This window comes from Homalodisca vitripennis, unplaced genomic scaffold (genome assembly GCF_021130785.1).
Source record: "Homalodisca vitripennis isolate AUS2020 unplaced genomic scaffold, UT_GWSS_2.1 ScUCBcl_2018;HRSCAF=6358, whole genome shotgun sequence".
Taxonomy (NCBI): Eukaryota; Metazoa; Arthropoda; class Insecta; order Hemiptera; family Cicadellidae; genus Homalodisca; species Homalodisca vitripennis.
The window spans coordinates 88,133-109,791 of record NW_025778165.1 but is presented as its reverse complement, the minus strand read 5'-3'; the positions used below and the strand labels follow the sequence as shown (position 1 = coordinate 109,791).

Sequence of the window (21,659 nt, the reverse complement as noted above, 5' to 3'; positions counted from 1 at the left end):
TTCTTCGACTATATATTTCAATACAGTGGATGATATATCGTCAATTCCAGCTGAGGGTTTTGATTTCAGTGAAAGAATTGTTTTTTCAACCTCGGTTAGATTTGTCATTTCGAACTTAAAATCAGAAACATTGTTGATTATGTCCATTTGGTTGTCAGTGAGGTCAAGATTTTGACCGGCTTCTTTCAGTGTTTTCTCCGCTACAGTTGTGAAATAAGTATTTAGGTGTTCTGCTATTTGGAGTGGATTCTGAGTTTTCTTTCCGTCAACTTCCAGTTCAATTGCTGATTCCGTGCATTTTTTTTGTCGTTCACTGTTTATGGTTTTTTTTGTTTTCACACATCCACGACTTGACATCCGACCTAGACATTTTATTAAGTTTATTTGGTAAACTAATACATTTCTCATGGTACCAAAGCTGGCAGAGGCCTGTGCATTTAATTCCTGAGTATCTGACCCCAATACTACAGACACCACAAGGGTTTTTAGTTAATGACATTTTATTCTCAAGGGGATTATTCTATGAATGCAAAAATAAAAATGTAGGCAAAGAATTATTTTACTATTGTTACTGGTATCAGATTAACAGAATATTGACAGCTTTTATAATATTACTGTAAGCAGTAGCCAGTGTGTGAGGTCAGGGTGGCGAGTCAGCAGTCAGCATATGGAAGGTCAACGCTTCACCATTGTGACATACATCAGGCCGTCTTTCTGTGAGCTGGAATGTTTCGTTGGAAGCAATGTATTGAGTAGCTGTGAGCTGGCAGTGAGTGTGACGTCACAGCTTGTATTGCCTTTCAGGTGGTCAGTGTCTATCTCTTTGATATAATAAAGTTCATTTAAGACATATATTTCACCAAATAGAAAGTTTTACTCTGGAGTTAGATACAAGTTCTTCTTCTGTGTAGTAATGGTGATGTGTAAAATATTGCTGCCTTTGAAAGTAGGTTAGCTTGTAGTGTTGATTGTGTTTCGAGTGTTTCTTTACTTTTGGTTGTGTAGCTTATAAGTCTATAATTAGAAGAGACTTACAGTTACTTGATGTTGTAATGGTGAGTAGTTAGTAGGCTATTTGTTGGTTTAAACCACTAAAAACTTCACTTTTGATGGGAGCACTTTCACAGTTACTGATGAGTGTCCGCCATCTTGGATGGGTCATCCAAGTCAGATTTACAACTAGGAAGTATGTTTTCAGTGTAACGTTTGTTATATAATATGCAATGTTTTGGTATAATCAACATATTATAGAATGCCATATTGTACCTAAAGTTATGCACACATCTGTTCTTTGTAAATTTATGCAGCATTTGAATATTGCAAAGTATTTTTATTGCAATTTTGTAGAAATTTTGTATGCCCTCAAGTGGAAATTATGAAAATTCTAATATTTTATTTGGTAAAAAAGCTTTTTTTAAAGACAGACCAAATTTTAAAACAAAAAAGCATAAATATCTTAACAGTTTTATTTTTGTAATACGTTTGTTTCTTCTTTACTTCATAATTTACTTTCTATGATAAGACAATCTGTAATACAACCATTGTCGGAATCCTATCTACATAACAGTTTTGCCGCTTGATTTGATGATTGCAAAACAAATGTTTTGACCTCATTGGTTATCATCACCGTCATAGGGCTAATCATTCAGATTCATCTTCTCAAGTCTGCCAAATAAGTCAAAAAAGTAAGAAAAAAGTAAACACTAATACATAAGTTGTAATAAAACTTATATGTTTGCTGCACTTAAAAATACTTTCTACCATGGGAAGAGGAAAGACTTCAGCTAATCTAATCTAGAAGCCCATTCTCATACTCAAGTAATCTCTTCGTTTAAAACAGATTGTGTCTCATCATGGTGTTTTAGTTATTAGGATTTAGCCTTCTCAAAATTACAGTGCATAATTTTCTATTATTAATTAATTTTTAATTAATTATGTTATTTATTTTTGTTATGAAAAAAATTTCTTAACACCACTTTATCAAAGAACACATCTAGAAATATCAACAGACAAACAGAAATATGTAACGTTTTTAACTCCTTAGTTCTTTTTGTACTTTAAACTGTGTTGTTTTACTGAATATTTTGCTCTTAAAAAAAAATATTCTTAGAGTTTAGATATTTATTTGTTTATGCAAAAAAATTACTTTTAGTGTCTTTAAATTTGTATTGTCTATTATACGTCACTAAGTCATTTTCTCTATCTGTGTTTGTGTCATTATCATGTAAACAAAGCCAATAGTCAATTAGTGTGTCAGCTATTGCCTTGTTACAATGAATGCTAGAACTACTTGTGCGAACCATAAAATACTCCAGGACAGTTGACATACAACAACACGTGGTAGCTGTCTGTACTGTGCGACTACAGCGAACTCACCATGGTGCAAACACTCATGACAGAGGACCAAGGAAGTGCTGACATCTAGTAGAAAACACCAGAACTACTTGCACGACTTGGTTGTCATAGAAATCCTTCTTTCACAATATTAGGGCAGAGAACAGAATAGTAGCACATTTTTATACAATCGCTATGAACTTAATATTACTTCAAAAATCGTGAAGGGTTTAAATTCACATGCATAACAACACACTAAATGCAAGGTAATCAATTTTATTTTGACATGTTACAACACATATTTATACACAATTAATTTACAATAATTTTAAAACATAAGATAAAATTTCATAGTTTAGTGTTTAAAAACATCATTTATTTAACATGTCTTATTTACATTTATTTGGAGAATTTAATAAATCCACAAGTAATGTTTTTAATAGAAAAAATAATTCAGTGGATAATTTAGAAACCAATTGATTAATATTTGATGAATTAATCTACATGTTATGTCATCCCATTGGTATACTATGATGAGAGTGAACTGCAGGTAATGACAGTACCACAATGACGAAACAGTCTAACCATGAAACTTTGGCTATGTAGTTGTTTTAAATAAAAAAAATCAATGGATAATTTAGTAACTAATTGATTAATATTTGATGAATTAATCTACATGTTATGTCATCCCATTGGTATACTATGATGAGAGTGAACTGCAGGTTATGACAGTATCACAATGACGAAACAGTCTAACCATGAAACTTTGGCTATGTAGTTGTTTTAAATAAAAAAATCAATGGATAATTTAGTAACTAATTGATTAATATTTTATGAATTAATCTTCATGTTATGTCACCCCATTGGTATACTATGATGAGAGTGAACTGCAGGTAATGACAGTACCACAATGACGAAACAGTCTAACCATGAAACTTTGGCTATGTAGCTGTTTTAAATAAAAAAAATCAATAGATAATTTAGAAACTAATTGATTAATATTTGATGAATTAATCTTTATATTATGTCACCCCATTGGTATACTATGATGAGAGTGAACCGCAGGTAATAACAGTACCACAATGACGAAACAGTCTCACCATGAAACATTGGCAGAGTGGGTATATCCAGACCCTTTAGAGGAGAATTTAACGGAGCACCAGGTGCCACTCTGAAATAATCTAGCCTTCCCCAGACCTCTGCCTGGGTCGACATGTTAGAACCCTAACTGCTCATGGAAGCAGAAGAAAGAACCAAACTGAATTGCCCTTAAACACTTGAAGTTGAGAAACAACAGAACCAGTACTATCAGTACAGGTTCAGGATCTAAGTGGATCGAGTCTCATTGAACACTGGAGGTTCCGGCGAGATCTTGTGATGCTTACACAAGATCTGAGATAGATATGGACTATGCAGAGAAGCGGGAGCTTTTGAGAAGTCTATATCTTAATACTCTCCAGACTTTCGTGCTGAGGCGACTCAGAAGCTGGGTGGGCTGAAGGTCAAGAAACCTAGTCACAGCATGGCTCAGTGAAGAGTGTCCATTATAATCAGGCTGCAGGAGTGGGGTAAAGAATGGGACTCAGCCAAATGGTGAAAGGGTAAAAGAAAATACAGAAGGAGACAGACAGAACCCCAAGCACTGAAGTACGCGGCTTGGTTTTGCCCTTGAATGAGGCACTGAGAAAGAAGGCTACGGTGAGGCTCAAGTTCTTGCAGTGGACAAGAAAAAAGGCAAAGAACTCACAAAAATGGCAAATGAAATCGAAGGCTTTCCAGAGGCGAAGCAGAGAGAAGTCATCGAAGATACACTCATGGATGTAGTCCGACCAATTGACAATGGGTGGATTCTTTACAGGTGGTTATCTTGAAAAAGGGGCACTGGTTATCTCTTGCATCAATAATGCTGCCAAAACATAGCTGGAGTCATTGATGGGAAGTTCTGACCAATTGGTGAAAAGGTTAAGCTTATTACTGGACTGAGAGAGGACTTTATAAAGACTATGAGTTCAATTATTTATGTATCAGTTTTGGATTTGTCTTCAGTTTTCATCATATCGTACAAAATCTCTTTCAAAGTACTCTTCAATAGTGTACAAGAGATTTTGTAGTAGCCACTTCTTTACTTCACTCTTGAAACTATTTACTTTTCACTTAATGAGATCTTATGGTAAGTGGTTCGACAGCTTTATTCCCATGTATGTGGGCTTCTTTTCAAACAGAGCTAGCCTGTGCACATGAAGCTGAAAGTTTGCTGCACCTCGAGTGTTGTAGTGATGGATGCTGGAGCCTCTGGTTAGTCTGTTCTCATGAACATATGTTACTGCCTCCTGAATATACAGAGCTACAACCATTATTAAGGACATGCAACAGCTCTCTCTTGGTTGCAAGCCAATAAGTGCCTTCACTGCCCTCTTCTGGATCACTAAGATGTGATGTAAGTTGCCTGTTGAAGATTTTCCGACACTAAGAGAACATATTAGAGATGAGTTTCAATCAGTCCTAAGTATGCTTTTTTAGTAACATTTTTTTAGTCTTGTTATAAGATACATCCCAGTATTCAGTTTTCTACATAGATTCTCAATATGCGGTGTCCAGCTTAGGTCTTTATTATCACTCCCAAGTATTTTGGTTCTGTTGCCACCTTAACACTAGGTAAGTGAGCTGTTTGTTCCTTTATACTGCCCATTATGATTTGCTGAGTCTTAGCTTCATCAACTACCAGGTTGTTATATTGGCAATACTGAACAGCAATGTTCATCGCAATGTATGATTGGATCTTTAGTTGTTCTAGAGATTTTTCACACAGAAGCAAGACTGTATTAATTTGTATACATTAAGGTTGTAGCAAATTCTTCCAGATACTTAGGGAGATCGTAAAAAAAGGTGTGAAAAGTACAGTCGCTAGGACAGATCCTTGTGGAACACCCCTTAGAATTTTTTGGACTTTATTTTGTTGAGTATGTTTAATTTCAACCATCTGCTCTCTATTCGTCAAGTAGATCCTAAACCATTGCGTTGTCTTGCATGCCCAAGGAGGGTAGTTTTCAAGAGTGGTTCAAAGTCAAGAGTGCAAAGGCTTTGCTTTGCCTTCTATTTGGTCATTGATGTATTCCATGAAGCTAATCAGAGTCATCATCAAACTCAGTTTTGCTTAATAGAAATGAAGCTCCATACAAACTTTAAAGTCATAAATCAGTTAATTTTTTATATATCTAGCGGACAGACAGAAATTAAATTTTTTCCTGTCCTTTGATAGGGTTTTCTAACGCTCGGTCAATTAAATAAGTGAAAAAATCCACTGGAAACAGTGTTCACTCCCTAGATCTGCCACTGTTATTATTTTGTTGTTGGGTTATTTTGTTTTAAGAAAGAATAAATTAATATACTCCATCAAGTCTTGTATTGTTAGAGATTTTTTCTTTTACTGAAATATGTTTTGAAATTAAGGCGTTGGTGTGAATTAAAAATTCAAAATAATATAAAGTGTAAAATATGCCATCTTCACGTATGTGCTGTTTTGATAAGCACATCAATTAATTTCCAATTACTTTGCAAAGTAAATATTTTCTATTTGTTGTGAAACCAAGTACAGTTAGATGTTAAAAAATTTTACAATTTCCTTATAACAATGATTTGAAAGTTTTAAACTAAAATGTTGTAATCTAAAAACACTCTCAGTGATTAAATAAGGTATCTGGTAAACTGAGAGGTAAACGCAGATCTCAAATGGAGTGTAAACAGATGACTTGCCATAGATCTTGAATGGAGTGTAAACAGATGACTTGCAGAGTGTTCACATGAAGCCTCATTTATAGATTTATGATGATGACAGCTGACCTTGAGTTTGGACAAAGAGAGAAAACCCTACTAGGGCCTTGGAGAATGGTCAGTTGTAGACAAATTTGTATTTGGACTGTAATAGAATATATGTTTTAAAACGACTGTAATATGTTTTTAAAACGTATTATAATTGATTATTTGAAAATTACAACTAATTATACTAATACGTAAATGTAAAAGTTTAGAGGTTTGTATTTTTGTTCTTTCATCATGCAAAAACTATCGCTCCAATTGAGTTGAAATTTTGTATAAACTTAGTTTAAGACATAAGAGATCACACCTCCTTCTTGGATGTAAGAGATCATGTAAAGCTAATTGGTCATGATTACTTTTTTATTATTTGCTATTTTCCTTTAGTAGGAAATCTTCTCAAAAACAACCTGCGATTAGTTTAACAAACTGCGTCTCAGAATATACAACTTTAATTATCTACAAATAAAACTATGTTAATAAAAAACATATTACAAGTAATGTATAATTTGTTGTAAAATTTAGATAACACAGGAAATCGTGCATTCATGCATAAGCAAATTGTGTTGTGTGTTTTTTTAAGCATATAAATAAAAGAATTGTATTTTAAAATGTGTTTTTTTAATTGTATGTGTCTAATTAGAGAAAAATGTACAAAACGGAACTTGTATTTATTATAAGTGAGTTATTATGATAGTATTCTTAAATGTAAATGTTAGTTTCAGAAAATATTGCTGAATTGGGTGCAGGGGACAGCAAAATTGTATTTATTTAAAAAATAAAGTGAGTAAAAGATTTACAAATTTCAAAGTCTTGTGTAGAAATATACGGGAAGACAAAATATGAGTTTCCAAGCTAGAGTTATTGTTGATCATAATATTACTACGGAATATTGAAGATTGTGTGGCATATTAAACACTAGAATAACATATAAGCTATACAGTATATTATCATTTCAATGTTATTGTCTTGCCAAATGACATTCAAACATCCCATTTAAATGCATGGAGATGTAAAACATAGAGATCAAACTGACACATTTGTTTATATAAGCATTATACATTTTGGAAGTATAGTATCATTTCTTATTTCAACCCAATAATTTTATTCTGCTCAGCGTTTGACTTGATAAGAAAATTAAAGAATCTATTCTAAATACACTTTTAAATGCAGATTTAATTGGTATACTTGATAGTACTGTGCTGCAAAAGCAAAGGCAAGATTTACTACATAACGTCACAATTATTATTCAAACTTGTAATACATTGGTAATATAATTTAAACTCTGTCATAAAGCCAAACTAAATAAATAAAATGTGTATGTGTACATGCAGATACTCAAAAATAGTTTCCTTTTCTTTAACATTGTGGAACGACATATTACAGCTGCATATAGAAATATGACATTTTAGCTGGCCACAAATATTTACTTGACAAACTTCTTTCTAAAATTCTTTATTCATGCTGAAATGTTTAAATACAAAATAATGTATTGAGCATGTTAAGGGGACAAGTTCATACAGTATTTATCTAGGCACTAATATCTTACGTACGATAATTGAAATTTTTTAAGTGGTTATAAATTATACTTTCTGTAAACCCCAGTATATTTAAATGTACCTTTAAAAATGTTAAATAGGTATAAAATCCAAAAGATGAATATAATTCAGTTGCTGCAAACTTTTTACGCATCATATTTCCAAGTTTATACACAAAATTGAGAGCCCATTCATTTTTTATTGTTTGTGCTGTGTTATAATGGAAAATTGGACAATATTGCATGTTATTTAACTACGTATTAAGCCAATTGAGACAATGTTTGAACTTTACAGAATATTTTGAAAAATGTCATTTAAGAATAATAAAACATTAACACACGTCACAAACTAATTCCGTTGCTTTTATTTTGTATTTCATGTAACCATGCATTTAGTATTAAAGGATCTACTTGGTAGGAATTGATCTTTATTCAGTTTTTGTAAAAAAGAAGAAAATCATAATAAAAAAATGTCATTGCCAACAAAAATAATTAAATATTTAAATATTTATATGTATACTACCCACTTGTACTTTGGCTTGTTTGCCGTTGGAATGTAATAAAATAAAATAAAATAAAATAGAATAAAATAAAATAAATATATTTAGTTTTTCAAAACATTTTGTATTTTGAACATTTTGGTTCCTATGTGTAAAATTTGTTATTTTTCAGTAAACCCATAAAGTATAACAAGGAAGTTTTTGACCATAAACAAAGATCTAGCCAGTACTCAAATTTTTAATTGTTTCAATTACTTTTTAAGTAAATGATTATTATTATTGAAATAATTCCGTATTACTGATATGTACTAATGCTGAAAGATCGTTCTCAACCCAGATATGGATCAAGAACTTTTTAAGGAACAAAATGAGGTTTTACTTTCTGTCTACTTTGGGAAAATATCATCTATCTTGACCCCCCCCCCCCAAAATTGTTTTCCTGGCTACCTTATTGGCCACAAATACTGTATAATATTTTTATATAAATTTTATCTAGTAAAAATGCTTATAAGGTGTATTCGTCTTACTCAACTTGTTAGAATTTAATACTGCAAGTAGGTGAAAAATAAAATAAGCTACATCAGTTATAACTAAAATCATAACAATTAGAGTAAAAGCTGTAATTCTGATAATTTTTATTGCTAATTCATGTGTAACTGAGGTTTTAAAACGTCAGCTAAACAAATGGGTTCCTGAAATTTAAACTTACATATGGACTGACAGCAAATTATCATAACTGGATGTCCTTGAGAGTGGATGTGGAGAGAGAGAGAGAGAGATAGAGAGGGTTTAATGATGACGTCTAGTACGCTGGACCTGTGAATTATCCACTCATAGCCAGCTTCTGTTAGTAGAAGTGCGCAGTAAAATATTGTTCAGTGTGTTATCAGCTGATTCTTTTTAGGTAATGTAATTTTACTGCAACTATTTTATCTATACATTAACTTTGTAAACAATCAGGAAAATAATTAATTTTGAAACAGTCTACTGTAGTAAACAGTTTTTACTTGTTTGATATGTTCCAGCTATTGAAATGTTATAATGTACAGAAAGTAAATTATTGTGTTAAATAATTTTCATGAAAACAATAAAATTAATAATGCAGTATCATTTAAATAATATTAAATTTATTGATGGTTTGTATAATAATTAGGAGAAAACCTTTTTTTAAATAAATTTACTAAACAATATTATAACCTTGGTTTTGAAAATAGTTGTACTGTTGTTTATTATATATGTAAATTGTTTGATTTTGAAAGTAATATGTTTATACAATCTAGTTAAATAGCCATGTATTTTATATGTGTTTAACGTTTTTAGCTACAGTATTTAAAAATATACAGAATTGAGGAAATACTCAACTGTATTTTATAGTTTTTTTAGACTCAGGGATTTATAATTAATTCAACAGGACAGAGCAGCATTTAATTATTTTTAATAAACAAGTATGATTTGCTTTGAACAAGAATAATAATTTATAAATTGTTGAGTGAGTAACTTTTACCGTCCTTTATTTAAAGTTATAACCAAACATATGATAAAAAATGTATTTGGTAATGAGAGAATACAACAAAGAAAACTTGGTAATCTACTTGGTTCTCAAACCACAAGTATGCAGGAAGTAATAGATAACTGAATGTGATAATAGTGTTAACAAAACTAAAACTGTTATTTTGGAATATTATTTTAAAATTTAAAGCTCTTTTACGAATTATTTGTATGGATGTATAGTTAAATTCATAATACTATCATCAGTTACTTATGGGACTAGTTTGAACGGAATTCACAATATTATCAACAAATACACTACAATACTGAGTTAAAATATTACAAAACAATTTAAATTTGTATTATTTAAAAGAATAAAGAACGGAGAAGCTTTATTGTCATTAAATACATGAGGGTGCAATAGACATTCTCAGAAAAACAGTAAACACATGCTATACAACTAATGAAAACTATATTACAGTTAACAAAGTTAAAACAGATACAATAATAAAAAAAAAAAACACAAAGTTTACAGTTAAAACATTAAGGTACTTGTTTCACAGGCTAAGAATTCATTGATTGTGTATAAAGGAGTTATCTTAAGCCAATTTCTAAGAACAATTTTAAATTTACTGAGGCTTGTCCATGCTCTACCAGGTAACTTATTGAAAAGTTAAACCTCCGTTACAGAAGTGGCTTTTTTAACTTCTCAAGTTTTAGTGGAATAAAATTTAACATATGTTACAATAATATTTGGTCCTTGTGTTAAAGTTATGGATATTGTGATGCATCTCATACCCATTTCGATTTTCGTCCACTTTGACAAAAAAATAATATATATATTCTCTTAGAGCAGTTTTAAAAGAAAACTACAATTATTTACTGTACAATATTTTGTTGTAATTACAGCTTTCTCAAGTACATTGTATAAACATACACTGAATGAAATAAACATACAAAAGAAGGAACACCTGATAACAAACTTTTTTTTAAATCTCATTTAAGCCTCAGTGTCAGCTATGCCGGCTTGATGTGCTCTGGTTTTTACTTTAAAAGTACAAAATACATGATTGGACCTCCCTGGGATTTGAACCCGTGATCTTTCGGTTAGAGAGCCGAGACTATAACCATTAGTCTACAGAGGACATAGCAATCTTTCTAAATGCAAATAACAATTTTCACACTCAAACAAGTTTTGATTAGTTGTTGATTTAAAAAAATAATAACATAATATAATTTTGAATTAAGGTAAATTTATAGATCAGAATCAAAGGAAAAAAACAATAAGTTAGCGAATGTTAAGTCCATATGGTTGTATTGATTTTAATATAAGTTGGTGTGCTAATTCATTATTCCTTAGATTCAAATCATTTCAACAGCTATTTTCAATAGGTTTAATTTTGCTTATATCTTTGACTTTACAGCAATCCTCAAAGCTTTTGTTATGGTGAATAGCGTGTAAGGCTACTGGTTTTTTTGTCTTTGCGATTAATAGAAAAACGGTGACCGGTCATTCTTACCCGCAAAGAATTTGAGGTTTGCCCAATGTAGTCCTTGGGACAAGACCTACAAGTTAGCTGGTAAATTGAATTGTTGGAGGTACCATCCAATTTACCAGCAATTGGATAAGTTTTCTTAGTGACTCTACTTTGGAATTGATCGGTCCTATCCATAATTTTACAAATACCACAATGTGGTTTATTACATGGTTCAGAGCCAAGTGTATATATACACAAGATTCTCTACCCTTCATATTCTTGATCAACCTGAAAGCTTGCTTTTACTATAGGGAAACTCTTTGTGGTCCATTACTATTGTACCGTACCACAGGATTATTCCATGTGACAGAAATAAGTGAAAAATTGCAAAATATGATGTTAATAATGTATCTCTATTTACACATAAACTTAACCCATAAGTTAGTAACCCTAGATAACTTTGTACATAAACTACTTGTGTGAGTATCCCAACTAAGCCTGTCATCCAAATGAACCTCCAACTGATTTACTTCTATTTGCCACAGCAGAGCTTAAAATAAAATAGTAGTGTCTGTTTTATTAGCGTTTATATTTAAATAATATGCAGTAAACCTATAAAAAGTGATCTTATAACATTATTCTGCACAATATCTAAGCTAATTAAATCTTTCCCAAAATTTAGTAATGTATCATCTGCATATAAGACAGAATACAGGGTACAGTAAATGCAAAATAATTTACAGTTGTAACATACGAAAAAGGTCAAAGGATAGAGCCTTGAGGGCCAATTTGAACGGTTTTTAAACTCTGATACATGAGAACCTTGAGCAACCATTTGCCTCTTATTATTTAGATAGGAGGTCATTAAGTTAAACTCTTCTCCTTGAATACCATAACAATGAAGATTTATTAAATGCAAATCATGAAATATACTGTCAAATGCTTTAGACAGGTAAATTAAAGTGGCAGATAATGTTTCCTTGTTTTCGATGCTTCTCAAGATTTTTTTAACGACCAATTTAACTGCAAAGCAAAAACTGCTCTTTTCAAAGACGTTTTTCTCTCAACAAAGTAATTGTGCAATTGCTCTTTTATACAACATTCAAAAACCTTACTAAATATAGGTACTAGTGAAATCGGATGATAACTAGAATAGCAGTTTCTTTAGCAGACTATGTTTATTTAGAAGGAGACTACCAGCTTCAGCAGTAAGAGTTAAGAGTCTCTAAATCTTGCTCTTCATTTGTTGACAGCTTTATCATTTTTTCTTTTAGAGTATTTTCTTTGATTTTTTAAGGCAAATGTTGTTGGTCATGTAGCAGTTTTTTGTGCTTCTACCAGAGCACTTTGAAAGGCAGGAATTTAAATTTTGTCATTAGAAGTTTTAAATAATTGAAAGTTTTCAAAAGGTGTGCTGTATTTTTCAGTACAAGTAGTAGTTTTTTGTGCCATAAAAAACAATGTGGTAACTTAAACGCATTTTAAGGTTTTCAATTTTATTGATGAATGCTGGCCATGGTGACAGACCCTTAATTTTAGCAAAAGTGGTTTTATTTATTTTAAACATTTTGTTTAAATTTTTACAACAGTAGATTGTGGATAAAAATATTTCTTAGGGACAGATTGGTGTTATATTGGTTGTGGGAAATTATAGCAGAGAGCAGTGTAAGAGAGATGTATCAGGTTGTTGTAGAGAGATACAGTTACACAGACACAGCTGTCGACTCTGCTGATGCTGACTGAACACTACAGCACAATAAATTGGAATTGAAAATAGGATTTTGTACTTTACACAATGTGTTGAGTGGTATATTTAAATTTTTTTTATAGTTGAGTGTAATGTAGTAAAGCTTTGTTGCACAACTTTGATTTTGTGTTAATGAAGTCTGTTATTTTATTGATTTCAGATGCAGAAGTAACATCACAGATATGGCTGTGACCACTGGCTCTATATTTGTGGATGTTCTAATAGCTGTCATTCCTGCTCTATACCTAGTGTACTGGTACATCACAAGCAATAACGACTACTGGGACAAAAGAGGTGTACCTAATGTCAAAAAAGGACTATTCTGGGGCACCTTCCTAGGCAAACAGTCACAAGCTGATGCAGTTTTGGAGATTTACAAACTGTTCCCTGATGAAAAGTACGCAGGACTTTTTCAATTCAAAAGACCTGTTCTTATGGTGAGAGACCCAGTCTTAATTAACAAGGTTCTAGTGAAAGATTTCACTTACTTTCAAGACAGAGGAGGACCTATAGTTAAAAAAGATATCTTCTCCAAAAATCTGTTTGGATTAAGGGGACAGGTATGGCGGGCACTGAGATACAAGTTGACACCTACCTTCACGACAGGCAAACTGAGAGGAATGTTTGAACAAATTTCAAAAAGTGGAGATAACATGGTTGAAAAACTCAAGGAGCATTCATCCACAAAGGAAACTGCAAGAGGTGTAGATCCCAAAAATGTCCTGTTTGAATTCACCTTAGATGTAATTGCAAGTTGCGCTTTTGGTTTGCAGTTTCAACCAAACAGTCCTGACTTCAACAAGTTCAAGTCGATTGTTGAAAAGATGTTTACCTTTTCCCCTTTGCGGTTTATAAGATTTGGTTTTGTAACTATAGCACCAAAATTATCTAACTTCCTTAACATAACCATATCGTCCAGTGACGCTGCAGAATATTTTACCAACCTGACAAAAGCCACCATTAAATATCGTAAGGAAAACAATATCCAAAGGAACGACTACTTCCAAATGTTGTTATCATTAAAGGAGCAAGAAGAGAGTGGGAAAGACATGTCCCATGTGGTACCTTCTCATGTTACTGAGGAAGATGCAGTCATTGACCAGATGCATTACACTCAGGAGGATGACCAGTCAATAGATACACCTGAGAAATGTAAGTTGTACATAGCTATAAATGAACAATTCCGGTTTTTTTAAGTGGAAAGCATATACTAAAAATGACGGAGAATAGAAAATGTGTAGTCATATCCTCACAATCACAGGTCAATCGTTAGTCCATCCCTATTAATCTTTTAACCAAAAATAAAACTCTGAAGATATATTCTAAATGAATGGCATACATTTTTAATATGTTTAAAGTATTGAGAAATGTATCCTCAAAGTAAGAGCACCTAAAACTTTCAAAAGCCAACCATGTCCTGGTGATGCATTGTAGGATAGAAAAAGCAAACGATTCAGCATAAATCATATATCTATTTTTATTTGTTTTCTAGATATTCAGAAAGGTCAAACTTATAATTGGACACAATAAACAATCATAACTCTTAAAAATTATGAGAGAAATTAACAATAGATCATTGATGGTCAGCAAATTTGAGAAAATACACACTAATCATCCATTGTGATTTTCTAGCCTCCAAAAGAGATTTGCACCATCCAGTTTGAAAACCAACTTTGTTTATCTAGCACTGGTAACACTGGTTTTTATAACACCCCACTAAGTTTATATGTTCACGCCATACATACAAATCTATATGTAAACCACTTACAAAAAGACACTGGGCGATTTTAGTTCACGCAGGGTGGGGTAAATACCCCTTCACTGCTGTGATGCTGCCCTCTCCCAGTATCCCCACCAATGCTCGACACTCGCACACTTGCTGTATCCACTGACTTGGCCACTGCCACTTAGCGGATAACCTCACACCAAAACGCAGGCTCCCTATAAGGCTACATTAGTCTGTTCAATTAATATTTTACCCTTGTATAGGCCTACAAACAAAAATACAATATACTTATAGAATTTGTAAGTAGCTGTAGTGCAAATAAAATGGTGTTAGTGCGACACGACCTACACAGCTGATAAAACAGACAAGGAGATGCTTGCCACACTCCCCATCACTGAAGGTGGGCCCCTCCTGCACGTGGCTACTCAGATATTTGCTTCTGTGCAGATTTTTTTGCGAGCGGTTTATCTATATTTACTTTTTTACCTATATTATTTTTCAATTACATAGTGGTTATACTGTTGGAAATAAATGAAATAAAACTGTTCTTTTGATTACGTGGAACTTATATATATATATATATATATATATATATATATATATATATATATATATATTCTGTTTGTTAAAAGTCCGGGCGGAGCAAGTACTTTTTGTGATTCAATGTTTATTGAAAAAATTAAATAAGGCTATTGCCATTTATACAAATTTAATTAATGCAAATTTATATTCTGTATTGTTGAAGAAACTTTATGTAGTTCCAAAAATTTAATAAAATAAATTAAATTAAATTTAATGTTCTAATAGTGTTCTCAGAAGAAGCACTCACTTCAAACACTGTCATCTTCCTCTCTGCTGGTTCGGAGACAGTGGCTCGTACTATTGGCTTTACTCTGTTCGAGATATCCAGGCACCCAGATATTCAACAGAAGCTTCAACAGGAAGTGGACTCTGTTTTGTCCAGGCACAAGGGCTGGTCATACGACGCACTCAAGGACATGACGTACCTGGACGAGGTCATACAAGGTCAGTCCAATCATTCACCACTTGTATTATCTGGTGTTTGTTTTTCTTCAACTGATACAATATTTGTCCAACAGAGTCACAAAGGATGAACAACCTTCTGCCCATGCTGATGCGAGAATGTGTCCGACCCTACAAGGTACCTGATTCGGATCTCATCATAGAGAAGGGAACGCTGATTCTCATTCCTGTTACTGGTCTACACAAGGACCCTCAATACTACCCCGAGCCTTGCCAGTTTAATCCAGACAGATTCAAGGGTAACAACTTCAAGCCCAGCTCTACATTCTTACCCTTTGGCGATGGACCAAGGATTTGCATTGGTAAAACATATTAAAATTAATTCTTAAAGTTAGTCCCAATTAATATTTTGAGGCATTGAGCTTCTTAATTGAATTGCAACAAATGAAACTTATTAATAAACTTCAAGTTAATTCTAATTTGGCTATTAACAATTTAGGTTTCCGCACCTGGTAATCCATTCGATTTATGAAATATTTTTTGGATTAACTGGGTTTATTTGTGTTTGGGTTGATAAGAGTATTTTGGAATACAATATTTTGATTACTTCATATATGCTCCATCTGAAAAGCAATATCAAAACGTAAGAACAAAATTGGTTTGTATCGAAACACTTAACCACTATTTCAATTTCCTATATAAGGTATATTTTTTTACTTCTGAAATGCTACACAATATTATTATGTTTAGAATATTGTTATGTATTCTTTCTATCAAATTCATACTATACCTGTAATCATTAAATTGATAATTAACAGTCCGGTAAAGTGTTCAGCAAAGAATTTCTGATACTTAAAAAAGTTAAATCGGTAAATTATATTGGAGTAAAACTCAGCGGCTTTTACCAAACAATAATTGTAATTGTAGTTCAACAATAAGTACAATTTGGCCAGTACTGTTGAGTGGGTGGTGTCCCATTAGTAAATGACCTTGGTTTACACTCTCACTGTACTCTTCATGACTCTTTGTCTTGTGTTATTATTACATATGTGGTTGCTCAGCTGTTAGTGTCAGAGTACAGTTAAAGTAATTCTCCAAACACTAATTGGGTTTATCATCCACACCATTAATCTCAAAAGCTTTTGAGAAAATAGTATGCATAGATATTGGAAAAATATTATATTTTGTTCCCTTGTTAGTTTGGTATAACGACTTGTTTGCACAGTGGAACCTAAATATTGTTTATCTAGATTGATGCAAATAATACAAAAAATCTTTTTAGAGATGATATACTACATTTGTACATTTTATATATTTTACATGGAAATATTATTCAATAGTACTTACAATTTTTACTTTCTATAGTGAATTTAAAACACTTAAAAGTATAATTGGGTGAAGTTTTATAACTCCTATAGAACTGAAGATATTGCAATTTGTAAAACCACCCAAATCATAAAAATAGCAATTGTTCCCGGATGTAGCTAGCAAGGGATCCAAGGGGTTCGGAACTCCCAAATTTTCAATTTAAAAAATTACTTTTGTAGTAAACAATTATTATTATTTAAATACTTTAGTATTACCAACATGCACTGTTGAAAGATCGTTCTCAACAAAGAAACAGGTCAAGAACTTTTTAAGGAACGAAATGGGGCCTTACTCTCTCTCCACTATATGAAAATATGAGTTGTCTGGGCCCCCTCCCCCAAATATTTTCCTGACTATGTTTTTTCCAATTAATTCTTGGTTGTTGAATGATCACAAAAAAGTAGTATGGCAACAGGTCAATCATCTTAACAATATAGTACAAACTTACTTATCAGTGGACAGGTAATAAACAAAATATCTCCAACAGCCCTACAATAACAATGACACTAATTCTCTGTTACAGCCATGAGATTTGCAGTGGTGGAGGTGAAGGCTTGTGTAGCCAAAGTCATGTCTCAATACACAGTGGAACTCAGCGACAAAACTCAACTGCCTCTTCAGTACGAAGTTCGTTCGTTTATACCATCAGTTAAAAACGGAATTTTCCTTTCTTTTCAAAGGAGATCGTTGAAACCAGAAGTGTCATAGTAGTTTAGTAAAATGGTATTGTTACTCTATTGCTTAATTAACGACTTTATTTTTTATTATGCGCTACACTATTAGTTACCATTACCTTTATATTCCTACTATATTTCACATCTATTTAGAAACATATGTAACGATTTTCAACAATTAAATTTATTTGAATCGGATACGGTTGCAAATTTAAAAATCATGTCACAGAGATGTTGTTACAAATTGGAGTTCAAGGATGCGAGACTTTCATTTACTCATATTGGGAACCGACCTAACCTTGACCCTCCTCCTCCCGTGATCGTCATATCACGGTCTTGTGTATGTAGTCTCACTTCCAGCGATGGTTTTGTCTGATACAATATTATCTCTTAATTCCTTCACCACACAACTAGTATTTCTATATCAGTTTATGCCCTAAAAACATATTGACACGTAACAGTAACACTTTTTTCAACATTTAGATAACATTAAACTTTCAATACAACTCTACCATACACACAGGCTGCTTGCCCATGTAGGCTAATTTCCATTGTAGACATAATATTTAGCTGTAACATACAGTCTTAATAACTTGTATTTAAATGATATCAATATTATCCAACTACTGTAATTAATTTAAACTGTTTTAGTTAATCACTGCTTCGTAAGTATTGTTTTAATGGTAACTTATAATTTACAACTGTATATGTTCTTGGAAATAAATAATTTTTCTATTTCTATTTGCCAAATAGCCAATATATTTTACCTTTAATTTTTAGTTTTCTTATACCAATTAATAAAATTTCTATCCAGCTATCAAAGTCTTAATCTTCACTTTTATAAAAAAGATTTTAGTAAAATAAAAGTAATGTACAGGTATATAGCATACATAATTCTAGTACTTAAACTATTGCTTGTCGTAATAATATTATTGTGGTTATACAGTATAAGAGAAACTACAATAAACCACAAAATCTCAAGGTACCGTAACTTTAAGTTTGTGATTTAGTTAAAAAACTGTAATGGGCTTTGATGATTAGAAAATAATGCCAGGAAAGTATTAGTAAAAAAATAAAACTATTATAAATATAGGCTTATAACTCTTGAGACTTACATGAAAGTATAGCAAAAAAGACTGACTTGTCTGAATTTTTTTCAAACAAACACCTTACCTATGATGATAGCTATAACTCCAGTGTCACTTTCAAAGCACATACCACCAAGCTTATACTTGATAAGCAGCCGTGATTTCAGGTAGTGCCAGGATAGGGTTGAACAGCAGATGATCAACTGCTCCTAAGTTCTCTCACAATTAGCCTTGAATATCACCCAGATCTGGAACCAGTGCCCATTGTCATCGAGCAAAACGATTCCTTGATTGAGCATTCATCTCCTTATATTTGATATGGTTTTGTATCATTCCATCAATTAAAGTATTCTTACTATATCTGAATACAAATTTTGGCTGGCTTATTTGCTAATGATAATGACGTGAGTGTGCTCGTCTCTCGAGTTGGGCCTCAGCCAATGGGCTTCTATCAGGATCCCAGAAGGGCTTCATGCCTGCTGAGGGTTGTCTCGAGCACAACTTCTTGCTTCAGGAGCTCCTTGATGAGGCTCGGCGTCGCGGCAGTGAGCTTTGCGTAGCCTGGCCAACGCATTTGGAAGTGTCCCCCAATCCTCTCTCATTGCCGCACTGCGCTCTGCCGGGCTTACCGCCAACCAACTGCGGCTCATTGAGGATCTCTATGAGGGCAGCGTGACTTCCATCCGGCACAGTAGCGGGTTGACTCCGGACATCCCCTTTGGTGCTGGTGTCTGCCAGGGTTGCCCCCTATCACCTGGTGATGGAGTCACTGGCCGCTAGTGGCGCTGGAGGACCTGCACGGAGCCGACCAGCAAGGCACGCGGATCAGCGTCCTCGCGTATGCTGATGATCTGGCCTTAGTTGCGAGGTCTGAAGCGTCGTTGAGGCCGCGGATCGAGACAGTCGTCCCTGCTGCCTTGAGTTCAAGCCCGCCAAGTGTGCCACGCTTCACGTGGCCAGGCGGGCTGTAAGGCCTACAGAATTCCTTATTGACGGTGCTCCTCTTAGGGTACTTGGCGAGGGTGAGCCCTATCAACATCTGGGGGTCCCCACCGGGATGAGGGTGGACCAAACCCCGGTGGCTACCTTCACGAGGCTCGAGGGTGAGACCGCTTTTATATTCGGGAGTATGCTTGCCCCCTGGCAGAAGTTACATGCCTTGCGCACATTCCTGGTCCCGCAGCTGATCTTTAACTTAACACTGCTAGGATCATGAAGACGAGCCTGCGCGAACTTGATAGATCAATCAAGTTGGAGTGCAAGCGAGTCATGAAGCTCCCGCAGCGTGCCAGTGCGGAGCTGATCGCGCTCCCCCCTTCCCGGTGTGGAGCCGGCCTCCTGCCACTCTCTGACCTTTTCGGCTGTGGCTCACGCCTTTCGCCTCTTGACATACCCCGATCCTAAGATTGCACACCTATCACTATAAGGTCTCGCTGTCTCCGCCGGTTAGCGCACTGCGGCCAGAGTCTATATGGCGTTCCTCGTGTCATACCTGAATAGGGAAATTGGCGGTAACACGAATGTTGCGACGTTTTTCTTGGCCCGGGCTGCACTTAACCGCCTCCCCGATCTCCGGTGGGGGTGGTGCGAGGAGAAGAGATCCTTCCAACTGTCCGTCCCTGGGGAGAGGTCGACTATTACTGTGGACGGCGGCTCCCGGTCCAAGCTTTCTTCTGTCCTGCGATCCTCCCTGCAATCCCACTTTCCGGTCCGTTCTCTCCAACAAACCGGACCAGGGCTGGGCCATTCGTGTTACCGCTGGTTGCCCCTCATCCAACCACTTCCTCTACGAGAGGCGCCATATGCGGTTCGCTGACTCGAGGTTCATCCCCAGGGCGCGACTTAATTTACTCCCTCTCAACGGTTGCAGACGGTGGGGAGCCGGTGTGGCCTCCATGACGAGACCACGGCGCATGAGCTTTGTCACTCTTTGCCCACCATGTCCGTGGTCTCCAAGCGGCATGACGCGGTTCTTGATCACCTCATCGCTGCGATCCGTCGTTCGCCGGGGGTGGAAGTGCGCCGGAATCAGTGTGGCCCTCTGGACCGCCTGTTGGTCAATCGTGAGGTTCCGGATGAATTGGTTCGCCTCCGACCGGATGTGGTGGTCATCTCCGATGAACCATTCATTCGGATCGTCGATGTCACCGTGCCCTATGAAGACGCTTGGCGTGCTATAGTCGAGGCCAGAACGCGTTGGGTGTTTGGGACAGGGCTAACTGGGACACCCTGGCTCGCTTGGGTGTTTCATGGCAGTACGGTGTCGCCCTCTCCCGCCGTTGTGTCTCCACAGCGGTCCAGTGGAGCCGGGACCTCTATGTCCAACATGTGACGGGTGTGCCCCAGTACAGTCAAGTTCAAGGACAAGACCGTGATCAGGATCCATAGAAATTAGATTAATTACTGTTAGAATAAGTATATATATTATATTTATTAATTGTTAATCATTTAATCGCTATTTAGTATATTTAGTGTTTTAATTAATATTAGTTGTATTAGTTTTGGCCTGTATTAGCATGATATTTAAGTTATTGAGACATTTGCATGTGACGCTACCTTTGATTGTTTGTTTTAATGCATGACATATGATACTGTGATCTAGATTGGAAAATAATAAAGCCACAAAAGAAAGGCCCAAAATATACATCTCCCACATACTAGTTGGGCTAGAAATAAATGATAAGAAAATATACTAATAATTAGTAGTTTATATAGTTTTATTACACTGTAGCATAAATTTGAATTGAGATAATATTAACAGTTTTGTATTTTTATCAATAAATACACTAATTTGAACTAAAATGCCCTGGTTAATATTTTTTATGTTTACCTATTAGGGCATAGTAATAATAAAGATTAGCTTCAAACTTAAAGAAAAACAAATTTTTAGTTGCCTTGGCATTAATACTTTTGATTAGTTAT

General features: G+C 34.5%; 1 protein-coding gene across 2 annotated transcripts; it reads left to right on the top strand.

Annotated features, from left to right (window-relative positions):
* The first annotated feature begins 8,985 nt into the window (after positions 1 to 8,985).
* Positions 8,986 to 18,393, top strand: LOC124371814 (probable cytochrome P450 6a14). 2 transcript variants are annotated; one of them, XM_046830167.1, is made up of 5 exons: positions 8,986 to 9,088; positions 13,058 to 14,049; positions 15,431 to 15,649; positions 15,724 to 15,969; positions 17,499 to 18,393. In XM_046830167.1, exons 2-5 carry the CDS (start codon positions 13,080 to 13,082, stop codon positions 17,681 to 17,683), a joined length of 1,620 nt encoding a protein of 539 aa, XP_046686123.1. In that variant the 5' UTR covers positions 8,986 to 9,088; positions 13,058 to 13,079; the 3' UTR covers positions 17,684 to 18,393. The 2 variants fall into 2 exon arrangements, with proteins under 2 accessions (XP_046686123.1, XP_046686124.1); XM_046830168.1 differs by lacking the exon at positions 8,986 to 9,088 and adding an exon at positions 9,176 to 9,320.
* The last annotated feature ends 3,266 nt before the right edge of the window (positions 18,394 to 21,659 follow it).

Excerpts from the sequence above, each read along its gene's own strand:
- LOC124371814 (XM_046830167.1), top strand. The coding sequence starts at position 13,080 with ATGGCTGTGACCACTGGCTCTATATTTGTGGATGTTCTAATAGCTGTC. Across the intron at positions 14,050-15,430 it reads AATAGATACACCTGAGAAAT|TGTTCTCAGAAGAAGCACTC; the intron begins GTAAGTTGTACA and ends ATGTTCTAATAG. Across the intron at positions 15,650-15,723 it reads CCTGGACGAGGTCATACAAG|AGTCACAAAGGATGAACAAC; the intron begins GTCAGTCCAATC and ends TTTGTCCAACAG.